Source organism: Podarcis liolepis, assembly GCF_965112155.1.
Source record: "Podarcis liolepis genome assembly, chromosome: 13".
NCBI classification, from domain to species: Eukaryota; Metazoa; Chordata; class Lepidosauria; order Squamata; family Lacertidae; genus Podarcis; species Podarcis liolepis.
This window is the reverse complement of record NC_139573.1, coordinates 46,618,527-46,631,291: the sequence shown is the minus strand read 5'-3', so window position 1 is coordinate 46,631,291 and position 12,765 is coordinate 46,618,527. Positions and strand designations below refer to the sequence as shown.

General features: G+C 43.7%; 1 protein-coding gene across 7 annotated transcripts in view; it reads left to right on the top strand.

Annotated features, from left to right (window-relative positions):
• ANKRD17 (ankyrin repeat domain 17) overlaps positions 1-12,765 on the top strand; it is a 101,152-nt gene that overhangs the window by 59,892 nt on the left and 28,495 nt on the right. For 5 of the 7 annotated variants that reach the window (XM_083470415.1, XM_083470411.1, XM_083470412.1 and 2 more), the window contains exons 10-15: positions 151-260; positions 754-841; positions 1,466-1,593; positions 2,469-2,612; positions 7,128-7,230; positions 9,375-10,133. In XM_083470415.1, coding sequence (XP_083326541.1) covers positions 151-260; positions 754-841; positions 1,466-1,593; positions 2,469-2,612; positions 7,128-7,230; positions 9,375-10,133 — 1,332 coding nt within the window. The remainder of the gene's footprint in view (positions 1-150; positions 261-753; positions 842-1,465; positions 1,594-2,468; positions 2,613-7,127; positions 7,231-9,374; positions 10,134-12,765) is intronic. The other 2 variants (XM_083470416.1, XM_083470417.1) reach the window with 1 other exon arrangement.

Genomic DNA, 12,765 nt, shown 5'->3' with positions numbered 1-12,765 from the left:
AAACTCTTTCGTCTAGCGAGTTTTCCGTCTTGCGAGGCACCATTGTAGTATCCAAGCACCCTAATACTTGGCTATTTTGAAATGTGATGAAATATCTTGCTGGAGAGTGAGGCACTTGCATATTTTCTAAGCTTATTGTACTTGTTTCAGGAGCCAACGTGCATGCGACAACAGCAACAGGAGACACAGCGCTGACATACGCCTGTGAGAATGGCCATACCGATGTAGCAGATGTGTTGCTTCAAGCAGACGCTGACCTGGTAAGCTGCCAGTAGAAGCCTTGAGCTTTTCTTACATTGTGTAAGGACCCTATTGGACTTGGTTATATTGGTCCATCCCAACCCTCACTTCTCCCAAGTATTGGCAAATAACAAAGTATAATTAAACGGATTAGAGGAAAGTTGCTCTGGAAGGGTGGGGAGAGGAATGAATGAAGATTGCCATCTATTTCCTTCTAGTTCCTTCCTTCGGTGGGGAGCCTCCACTGGTTCCCAGTTGCTTCCATGAATAGAAGGAGGCCTTCCATTTGTGAAGGGGCAAATCTTGCTCTAACCCAGCAAATTTAGTTTTGAAAGTGTAGAATGTTTCCATTGCAGTTAACGGATTATTAAACACTGCACTTTCAAATTTGAGCATAACTATTAGGTAAAACAACTCTGAAAAATAGAGGTTGCATGACAAACATTTTTTAAAAAAAACAACAACTAGGAATTTCTGATTTCCAAGTTGGATTCTATTTCTCCTTTCCCCCAGGAACATGAATCTGAAGGGGGAAGAACTCCTTTAATGAAAGCTGCAAGAGCCGGTCATGTCTGTACTGTTCAGTTCTTAATTAGCAAGGGTAAGATTGAATAATGTTTCACCTTTTTAAGGATTTTCAGGTGTTTGTTTAATAGCCCATCAGTTCACAGAATCACAATTGAGCAAAGTATAATTTCATAGATTTGAGTCTTCCAGAAATTAAGGGTGAAATTAATTTCTTTCACTTGCCTGTGATTCATTTGAGGAAGAAAAATTTTCGTATATGCTCATGCTTTTTCTTCTATGTCAGACTTGCGTCTCCTTCAGTTACTTACCTGACCCAGTGTGGCCTTGAATAATGGAAAAGAGTTCAAATTCCACTTAGCCTTGAAGCTTAGTGGGTAGATAGATCACTATTCATAGGGTGGTTGTGAGAATAAAATGGAATAAGCTTCTTGGTTATGTGATTTGGGTGCAAATGTGATGAACATATTGCAACACAGTGTGCAATTCCAAAGAAATGTACAACTTTTAATCAGCCTTGATAGTAAATAGTCATGGCATAGGAGCCGCCACAGACGGATATGGTTTTTTCAGGGATAGGGATGAGATTGGAATCCAGCCCCTTATAGGAGGAGATCAGTGGGAAGGGTCTAACCTTAGAAGTAAAGGTGTGATTTAGAATACAAATTACTCTTCATCTTCTTTCTATGCTTTATGCCAGGAGCAAATGTGAATAGGACCACAGCGAACAATGATCATACAGTATTGTCGCTTGCCTGTGCTGGAGGCCACCTGTCGGTTGTGGAGTTGCTGTTAGCTCATGGAGCTGATCCTACGCACAGACTGAAGGTATGCAGTGTTTTACTTTCCATATTTTGTAGTGTGTGTGTTTGTGTTTTAGGGCAATAAACCAGTGTAACAGTGTGTGGTGCTGTGGTCTAAACCCCAGAGCCTAGGACTTGCTGATCAGAACATCGGCGGTTCGAATCCCCGCAACAGGGTGAGCTCCCGTTGCTCGGTCCCTGCTCCTGCCAACCTAGCAGTTCAAAAGCATGTTAAAGTGCAAGTAGATAAATAGGTACCGCTCCAGTGGGGAGGTAAACGGTGTTTCCTTGCACTGCTCTGGTTCGCCAGAAGTGGTTTAGTCTTGCTGGCCACATGACCTGGAAGCTGTATGCCGGCTCCCACGGCCAGTAAAGTGAGATGAGCGCCGCAACCCCAGAGTCGGCCATGACTGGACCTAATGGTCAGGGGTCCCTTTACCTTTAACAGTGGGGAATATAGCAAAATGACTTGATTATACAGTTTGGGTATTTTTCATCCACAAATGGGTTTTGCATCAAGTTTCCCTCTAACTTTTTTATATTGGGGGGGGGATCTGTAAGAAACATAGGAAAAAAATTGGTTGTTATGCTATTTTTATATTCATCTCTGAATGTAACTTCCTAGTAAACTTTCTGTCCACTATACCATATACAGGCAGCCTGGGAATCTTGCTTAAAGAAGCCAAAAACTGATTAAAGCGTGGGCAGGAGCCAAAATAAATTCATTAAATACTAGTTAAATTTACTCTTTTAAACATTAAGAGTAATTAAAAACAATTTAAATGTTTTGTAAAATGTTAGATATCATGTAACATACGTTTTTTTTTGGTTTTTTAGAATTCAAAACCAAAATACATCTTTCAGTGTGGCTCCTTATTTTAACCCATGATTTCTTTCCAGGATGGTTCAACCATGCTAATAGAAGCCGCTAAGGGTGGTCATACCAGTGTGGTTTGTTACCTGTTGGACTACCCTAACAATCTGCTTTCTGCTCCTCCGCCCGAGTCCACCCAGCTGACTCCTCCATCTCACGATTTAAATAGGGTAAGATTTAAAGCGGCAGCATGCTTGCCCCCTTTTAAAATGTTTTAGAGTCAATTTCTTAATGATGAATTTATTGCCTCTCTTCTGAAAAGTAGGTGTTGTAGTCATCAGATACTGTAGAAGTCCCGGTAATCTTCAGTGAGAAACTGCTAAAATTCAAAGGAAATACTGCCGTCTTTTGTTAGATGTAGTTTAATCCTTGCCTTCCAGATCTGCAAGAAAACTGTTACAGAGGACTCTTTGCCTGGAAAGAATATTTTGCTTATCACTTGGTTGGGCTTACTTGTGCCTCTAGTGGACCAAGACAGGAGCATCTTTTACAGGAAATAGGCTGGCCCCTCTTCAGCTTTTGCTCCTTCAACAAAACAGTCACATTCTCCTTTGGCTCCTCTTAATCCTTCACCTTGGCTTGGCAATTTACTTCTTCTGTGATTCAGTCTTTTTACGGTTCTTTTTCTGTACTTTCTAAAAATAAAAAAAGATTAGAATCCTTCCTTTCCCTCCTTTCCACAGACTGGCTTCTGGGACAAGCAGCCCGTCTACAATTTTTTTCATGTTTGGGCAAAGCAGTGAATGATCTCCCCATCCCAGGGACCATTGGATCGTCCTCCATAGGGTGGGGGCAGTATACTGAGACCTACCGCCCCACAGGCTTTAATTTTCAGCCCTTACGGAGGCAGCTTCAGCTGGGGTGGATTCCTGGAGACATGTCCAGGCAGCACTTGTCAAGATATGGGCCATTCCCTGCCCAGACTCCCAAGCCACAAAAGGATCCCACCAACGCTCCCAAGCAGGCCAGATTAGGCCTTTTGGGGCCCATGGCTTCCCCATAGCAGTTGCGTGTAGCATTCCTTTCACTACTGGAGCTCATATCCTCCCTTATATGGAGAGATGGCAGCCTTGGCCCCACAGAAAGCCCCAATGGATGATAATGGAGCCTAGCAGCTCAGAAAGGCCTCATGCAAAACATGCACTTTCAAGGGTCTACTACTACCACAGTGGACAGGCAGGAAAGGAGGACAAGCAGGTTACAGACAGCAAGACAGAATGAAGGAATACAGGCCAAAACAACAACAATCCTGGAACAAAACATGTTTTTCTCCGAAGGGACAGCAGGGGACAGGTTCAGCACCTCCAACCTTCACCAAGAACCCTCAAAACCACCAAAGGCTCCATCAGCAATAAAGTTTTTTTGTGTGTGTGTGGCTTTCAAGCATTCATACATAGTTGGCACCACTCAACGATGGATCAGTGGCTTCTGCATATCATCTACAGTTGCTGCAAAGAATTCAGTTATCCCATCACTCACTTTGCCTCACCCTCCAAATGCCAGATTGGGGTGTGTGTGTGTGTGTGTGTGTGTGTGTGTGTGTACAGCATCTCATCAACATGGCAGCAATAGATCCAGTACCCTCAGAAGAACACTCATCAGGTGTCTACTCAGACTTCTTTGTAGTTCCCAAGAAAGACCACAAAGCCTGGAAGGCAATACTTGATCAGAAGGATCTCAACTGCTGGGTGATTGGAATTTTCTGGATGGAATCCCTAGCCTCCATCAAGCAGTCTCTTCATCTCAACAACTTCATGACATCCATAGACTTACAGGATGCATACCTGCATATCCTATTAATCCCAAGTACCACAAGTATCTCCAGTTCTTCATAGACCTGCACCATTACCAATTCATAGCCCTTCTGTTTGGATTGGCCTCATTTTCAAGAGTCTTCATGAAGATAATGGTTGCCCTGGTAGCTCACCTCCACCAACAGGGCAACCACAACTACCAGTACTTCGACAACCTCCTCATCCATTCTCCAACCATGAGCCAGGTAGCCCGCCATCTTCAGGGCATTTTGAGGATCCTCCAAACTCACAGATTCGTCATCAGCCAGGAAGAGCCATTTCCTCCATATGTAGTTCCTTATACATCTTTGTGCACTGATAAATGCCACCTGTCTCCTGAAAGGATCATCAAGATCAAGGCAGCAGCCATGTTCCTTATATCTTCCAAAAGGATGGGCACCACGTTATTGGTTTGTATCCTGGGCCTATGCATGTCAGCCTCACAAGTCTCCCAGTGGACCAAACTTCAAGTGAGACACTCCAGTGGTTCTTTCTACCACAGCAGTGGTTGATCATTCACATGATCTCAGTCCCTGCCTAAGAGAGACCATGTGCTGTTGGAGCAGGGATTGCAACCTCTGAAAAGGAACCCAGTTCAGAGATTCCCCAAAGACAACCATAACATCAGACACTGCCAGCCTGCAGGGCTCTGGAGCACATTGTGAGAGGCAACTGGTCTAGGTGGACTGGACACCTGTTGAGTCACAGCACAGCATCAAGTGACTTGAACTGTAGCATGGCTGGCCACTTAGCACAGCTGGCCACTTAGCACTTCTTCCACAGCATGCCTCTGTCTCACATCTTAATCAGAACGGACAACACAAGTGTTTGCTCCTATGTCAATGGGGAAGGCTGGACCAAAGCAGCGGATTGGTAACAGGAAACAACATTATACCTGCTCTGGGTTTGAGAACTCCCTTCTCAGCGGAACACATGTCCTGGATGTCCAACACGCAAGCTGACTGGTTGAACCACACCAGACTGAACCCAGGGAAATGGACACTACACAATGCATTGTTTCGACAATTTCAGTAAGTCCTTGGTCCATTAGATACAGACCTCTTAGCCTCCAAGGTGAACCACCAGCTTCCTTACCACTACTCAAGGTTCAAGGATCCAGGAGTGGAAGCCTGGGTCTTGGGATCTCTACTATGCCTTCCTGCCATTAATGGTTCTGCCCAGAGTTCTTTGCAAACTACAGGGGCGGAAAGGCACAGCTAATCCTGGTGGCTCCCTATTGGGATCTTGACCCTGGCAGTGAACAACCCCCCCCCCAACGGACACTTCTAACCAGACCAGACTTCATTTCACAGGGACCAGTACTGTATCTGGACTCAGCCTAGCAATACCTAACTGCCTGGCATTTGAATGGCAATGTCTGAAGAACTAGGAGCTCTTACTGATTTCCACAATTGTTCACTCCCGACACCCCTTCACCCACATCTACCAGATGATGTGGAGGGCCTTTCTTAAATGGCCCAGGCAAGTTTTGATGGAAACCACCTCCATCCCTGACTTATTGGTGTTCCTACAGGAAGGCCTTCAACAAGGGCTCAAAACGTATACGCCTAAACAACAAGTGGTGGCCATTTCTTCTGTAATATTAGTAATAATAATTTTGCTATTTATATACCACCTATCTGACTAGGTTGCCCCAGCCACTCTGGGCTGCTCCCAACAAAATATTAAAAACATTCTGTTCTGGCATGGTCATATATGCCCGCTCTGACCACTCAGTAGTAAAACACTTGCTCCATGGCCCTCCAGTTATTCACTGTTTTCCTTCCTGGGATCTTCACAAGGTGCTCTCAGCTCTCCAACGACCAGCTTTTGAGCCACTGAAACAAGTACCATTAAAGATCCTTTCTTTTCATGTCCTGTTCCTGGTTCCATCATCACAGCCCACAGAGTCTTCAAGATCAATTCCCTTTCGGTAGCAAGGCATCTCAGTGTCTTCCATAATAATAATAATAATAATAATAATAATAGTGGCAGAGTGATTCTCCAGTTGGGTACCACCTTCCTTCCCAAGGGGCTGTTTCATTTTCCGTAAGAAGTCATCTTGCCCACTTTCTGCCCAAATCCATCACACAACTTGGAGAAGGCTTGGCGTTCCCTCGATGTTTGCCCAACACTGAAGGTATATATTGCCCATACAAAGGACATACAACAAACTTCCTCCCTCTTTGTCTCATTTCACCACTTCTTCCTGGAGCAGTAATAACTTGTTGCAATTGAAACCCATCCTAGCTGGGTGATCTTTTGTTCATCCCAACCCAGTGATGCTACGCTAGCAAGCAAAATAGTACCATTGTACCTACCTGAAGGGTAGATCTGCTGGTCTAGTGTAACAGCTCTGGGGCCACGCTTTTGCATGGTCCGCAACCCCTCTTCCCACCTCTATTTGTGCAGTTAGCTTTCAGTTAATGGTTTGTTGTGAGAAATAGGTTAACGCTATTCCGAGTTTCAGTTCTGGACTGTTGATGCTTGTTGAGTATGCGAAACTGAAGAGGGGCCAGCCTATTTTTTTGTAAAAGCTACTCCTGCCTTCGTCCGCTAGAGGCACAATAAGACCCAACCCAGTGATACTACATTGGACAAGCAGATCTACTTTTCAGGTAGGCATAGTGGTACTTTTTACCCAGTTAACTCTCTTGAGATGTGTATGTGGACAATTTTGTGACTTCACACTTGTCTTAAAGCAATTTTCATTACACTAGGAAAGCTACTTCTGTTAGTACAAATCAAAGCATAAGCCACCTGAAGCTGTAACTGTTGGTGCTGAGTCTATGGTATGAATTGTGAGATGTTTACATATGCCGCTTCGTTGGAACAGTTTGTTTTGGTCATGTAGGACAACAAAGGATGTAATCTTAGTGTCCCCTGTTCTAGGCTCCTCGTGTACCAGTGCAGGCACTTCCCATGGTCGTCCCTCCCCAAGAGCCTGACAAACCCCCTGCCAACGTTGCCACAACCCTTCCCATCAGAAATAAAGGTCAGTTGTAGCTCTACAGATTATCAGTAAAATACGTTTTGTAGGTGTAATGTTAGGATTGCTTTCAATTCTTCAACATCTCTCTAGTTTCTCTAGTGGGTATTTGTGGAAAACAAAATTATTAAGGGATGTTTTCCAGGAAATCTGTCTTTATGTATAAGTTAGCTAAATTGCTGGATTGGGTTTTCACATTAATAAGGAGACATTTTTCATGGTGGAGCAACTGAGAGATAATGGTGGTGTTACAATTGTTCTGGCAGAATTTCTGGCTAGCACTAGACCGATAAATTTTGATATGCGTGCACTTTGAATGCTGTCATTAAAATAAATAATTTTTAACACATTTATCCTTTTTAAGATACACTTCTCTGTAAAGGATTGTTAATAACTCTCCTATATTTGGGAGAAAGGAGTCAACAACTTATTTAGAAACTGGGGGGGGGGGGTTGCATTCAGATGAGGGGATGTTGCCTTCTCTCTTACTCATACTGTGTTTTTGTTTGTCTATTAAAATAAAAGCGTAACTCTGTCCCTAGAGATGCATCTGCAGCTAAATCACTTTAATGTTGCTCAAATTGGTTAAAAAAACACACCGATGAAAAGACTTGTATAGTGGTGCCCCGCAAGACGAATGCCTCGCAAGACGAAAAACCCGCTAGACGAAAGGGTTTTCCGTTTTTCGATGCGCTTCGCAAGACGAATTTCCCTATGGGCTTGCTTCACAAGACGAAAACGTCTTGCGAGTCTTGCAATTTTTTTCGCTCCCCCCCTTTTTCTAAGCCGCTAAGCCGCTAATAGCCTTTTAGCCGTTAAGCCTTTAATAGCCGCTAAACCGCTAATAGCGCTAATCCGCTAATAGGGTTGCTTCGCAAGACGAAAAAACCGCTAGACGAAGAGACTTGCGGAATGGATTATTTTCGTCTTGCGAGGCACCACTGTAATCTAGCAGTTGTTATTCTGCAATGATGGGATTATTTGCTTTTCAGTTCAGGAAACTCATATTGGTGGCATGTGCAAAGCCACTTCTTATGTACAACATGGAAGTGTACTCACTGCAGGCTTTTTTAATGATTTCCGTTTTCGAAGATTGGGCACTGTGCACAAGCCCTCAAATGTTAAAGGGTAAAGGGACCCCTGACCCCTGACTCTGGGGTTGCGGTGCTCATCTCGCTTTACTGGCCGAGGGAGCCGGCGTACAGCTTCCGGGTCATGTGGCCAGCATGACTAAGCCGCTTCTGGCGAACCAGAGCAGCGCACGGAAATGCCGTTTACCTTCCCACCGGAGTGGTACCTATTTATCTACTTTCACTTTGACGTGCTTTCGAACTGCTAGGTTGGCAGGAGCAGGGACTGAGCAACGGGAGCTCACCCCGTCGCAGGGATTCGAAGCGCTGACCTTCTGATCGGCAAGCCCTAGGCTCTGTGGTTTAACCCACAGCGCCACCCGCACTAACAAGCTAACATTTTTTGTAAGGTACCAATATAGTGTTTAAACTTCATAGAGGCATTCAAAGAATGTGTTTTTGCATTAAACGATGCACACACCAGCCCCACTTCCAGCATCCCTTCCCGCTTGACCTCTATCCTTCCCACATTGAGTATGGTGATCTGAATGGGAATTCTTCACACATTTGGTTTGAACATGCTTAGTATCTCACCGCTGCCGAGAACCTCAGTCCTGCAGGTTTCCAGATCGGGAGGAAGATTCTAAGCACTTTCAGTCAAATATCCATAGCCTCTTCCTTCATCCCTCCCCAATCAATGCGGGAAGGTTGGGGGTATAGTGTGGACATGGGAATGGGGTCATATGGACTCCACCCTACAATTTAAGCACACATGTGTTCTTTGAATCACAATTAGGTTGCAAAACACTTGACTGCATTTTTTGTACCCTTTTTCTCTGAAGTGCACAGCTATTGTACAATAATCTGTACCTGAAGCGACTAAGCTCTTTTGGTTTACAATCTTAATCCCTCAATAAAATGCTCAGAAGAAAAATAGGTGTGTCTCTTTTCCCCATAGAGACAGTTCACCTTTTGTGGATTCCGCAATGTGTTTGTGCTTTCTTGATCAGTAAGTCTGTAATGAGAATGCTGTTCACATGCACTTCCATTTGGTTCTGAGGGGGTTTCTCTTTCACACAGCCACTTCCAAACAAAAGTCCAGCAACCATTTGCAACCAAACAGCCCAGATGTACAAGGTTACATCGCCAATCAGTCTCCAGAGAGTATTGTTGAGGAGGCTCAGGGCAAGCTGACAGAGTTGGAGCAAAGGATAAAGGAGGCCATAGAGAAGAATGCCCAGCTGCAGTCTTTGGAACTGGCACATGCCGACCAGCTGACCAAGGAGAAGATTGAGGAGCTGAACAAAACGAGAGAGGAGCAAATTCAGAAGAAGCAAAAGATCTTGGAGGAGCTGCAGAAAGTAGAGCGGGAACTGCAGCTGAAAACCCAGCAGCAACTGAAAAAGCAATACCTGGAGGTTAAAGCGCAGAGAATTCAACTTCAGCAGCAGCAGCAGCAGCAACAGTCGTGTCAGCACTTAGGACTTCTGACTCCCGTTGGCGTAGGAGAGCAGCTGACCGAGGGAGACTATGCACGGTTGCAACAGGTGGACCCGTACTTGCTCAAAGACGATCCCCAGCAAACGGCGGCCCAGATGGGCTTTGCTCCAATCCAGCCCCTTGCAATGCCTCAAGCTTTGCCTCTTTCTGCGGGTTCCTTACCTCCAGGGTCTATTGCAAATCTTACAGAACTGCAAGGTGTCATAGTTGGACAGCCAGTACTGGGCCAAGCACAACTTACAGGGCTGGGGCAAGGAATTCTGACAGACGCACAGCAGGGGTTAATGGTAGCCAGCCCTGCCCAGACCCTCAATGACACGCTGGATGACATCATGGCAGGTGTGTATAACTTGTTACATACAAGTGCAATGTCGTATGCTTAAAAAAAAAAAAGCAGTTGAGGCATGCCAACATTTTTATTTTCTTTCAGCTTTACAAAGCCTGGGTTGTTTTGGCCCCTTATTTTAGAATTACCTGAAATAGAAGTGAAACCAACATTCACATTTAAGTTTGCTTTTGGCGAGTTACGTTGTCCCTTTTAGTCCCAAGCTACGGAAGTCAGAGGTTTTTGCCTTGATAAAGGATGCTGTGTTCCTTGCCCGCTCCCATGAATTAATTTTTCTTTTTAATTACAGCTCATTCATGTTTCTGAAATACATGAAAAATACTTTGAATTGACTTGAATTAACACTTTGAATTATAGAAGAACATTACTTTGGGAAGGAGGACTTGGATAAGAAATTTAATTTTCTACTTTTTTTTACTTCCACAGTAATGTTCTGAAGAGATCATAGCCAAGATCGATCTAGCCATATTAATGCGCTCCTTCCAGAGCTCTGTGGCTGCAACAGAGTTCTCCATTCCCTTCCATCCCCATTGCATAAACAGAGCTAAACAAGGAAGGCCTTTTCTGCATGGACCTCCATTTGTGCAAATTGACTCTGGGTTTAAACCAGCATTCCTTGGTTAACCTGAGTTCATGGTTGTTTTGGTTTAGCAGAATAGGTGTTGCCAGTTCAGATTCATCTGGCCAATCACAGCCAGACGACGTCTTTTGGTCAACCCTTTGAACATGCGAGAAGCAGAAAGATAGCAGTAGTGAAAATAGGGTCATCACCGTAACCTGGCTTTTTAAAGATGATCTGTGCTGCCATTTGTAAATTTTACCGATTTACAAGTATTGAAGCTTCGCCCTTCAGTCCAAAGAGTTTACTGTGCAAGTCAAGCTTGCATCTGCCACAGGCCCTTCATTTCATTTCAGCAGCCTTAGCCGGCTTTATTACATGTATCTAGAAGAGCTTCATTTGGGTCATTTGGCAAATCCACCCAAAGAATTCTGACACACATCTGGCTCTTGGATTATTTGCCCTTAATATTCCAACTGGTCCGTGACTTGGCCAGAAATCTGTTTTTTGGTGGTTGTTTTTTTGAAAAGTATAGGAGTGAGTTGGAATTTCATTTACACAAAGAAGTTGTTTAGCACACTTTCAGAAGCTTTGTGGTGATACTAATAGAATATTGATATGTAGACAGCTTGATACCAGTCATATTGAATCTGAGTTTGAGCAGTTTGTGGTCTTCTTGCCCCGTGCTCTCATAGTTATAGCCATGTACTGATACATAAAGATGTTAACCTTAATTATAGGATAAAAGGTATGAGAGACCACAACATGGTAATTTACTTGCTCAAAAAATTCATATTCTGCTGGCAGTTAAGATTTGTTTCAGTGTGTATCAATGTTTTCTAAGAGAATTAAAATAAAGATAATGTGAGCTCTGACTCTGAATTTGCTATTTCTTGTTCGACAACAAATTCTCAAGGTTTTGATTTCCCCCTGGATATTTTTTTGGGGTGAGAGAAGCTTCCTAAAGATATTTAATACAATTGACTTAATTCAAGGACTGGTTCACATGTCATCCTAAACCATGACTTCTCTGGGAGCAGGACTCGGGCAGGTCCCCCCCCCCCCCCCGCTTTCCCTGAATCCCTTTACGTCATTTGTACCCAGAAATCATGGTTTGTAACAAATTGTTGTATTTACTTGAATGTAATGTGCACCTTTTTTGGCGAAATTACATCGCAAAAATTAGGATGTGCATAAGATGCGATGGCGCTTTAGATTCGATTGCAACCTTGAAAAACACGGCTGACATAGCAAATACTTTTTTGGTTTCAAGGTTGTGAAAATTGAGGTGTGCATTAGATTCGATGGCGCATTAGATTCACATAAGTACAGTATAGTTAGCTTAAACTAGCTTCAGAAAGCATGATTTGAAGTCAGATTGTTCTGAGTTTAAACAAGAGGCTCTGGTCCGGATGCCACAACAATCAAAGTGTTAAGAAAGGTGAAAGTAAAGCAGTTATAGTCCTCTTGGCCATGCAGAAAATGTAGGAGCCCAAGACTCACAAGAATTCCTACATATGGTTGTCTCACCAAAGCATGACTTTGTACCACATGCAAACTGGGCCAGTGCCTTCTGTCCTAGGTCAAATATTTTGAGCATAGTTCCCTGAGTTAAGGAATCCCTATAGCTCTTCTCACTAGATACTCTGATCCACACATAATTGTAATTTTGTGGTTTTCGTTTTTCAGACTGTTGGGTAGAAGCAGAGATATTTTAAGAGGGATTGGGTGGCTGTTGGGTTCTAGCAATCCAGTCCCAGGTAGCCATTTTTTAAATGTCAAACCTCTGTTCTATCAAACCTTCCATTTCTCAGCAACTCTTATCCAACATAGCAGTACATTCCAAACAAGAATTAAATTGGTACAGACTAAATTTTGGACTTCTCTCATTAGGGCCAAATGCTGTCATCTGCCCCCATACAGCTGACACTTCTGGGCTACGTTTTTACCCCAGTGAAAGAAAGGCAAGAGCGTGGCATGTTTTGGAGATTGATTCGGCCTAAGGAATACCGCTTTTCACATCTAATTAGACCATTTTGAGAAACTTTCAGAAGTTCTAGCTAATC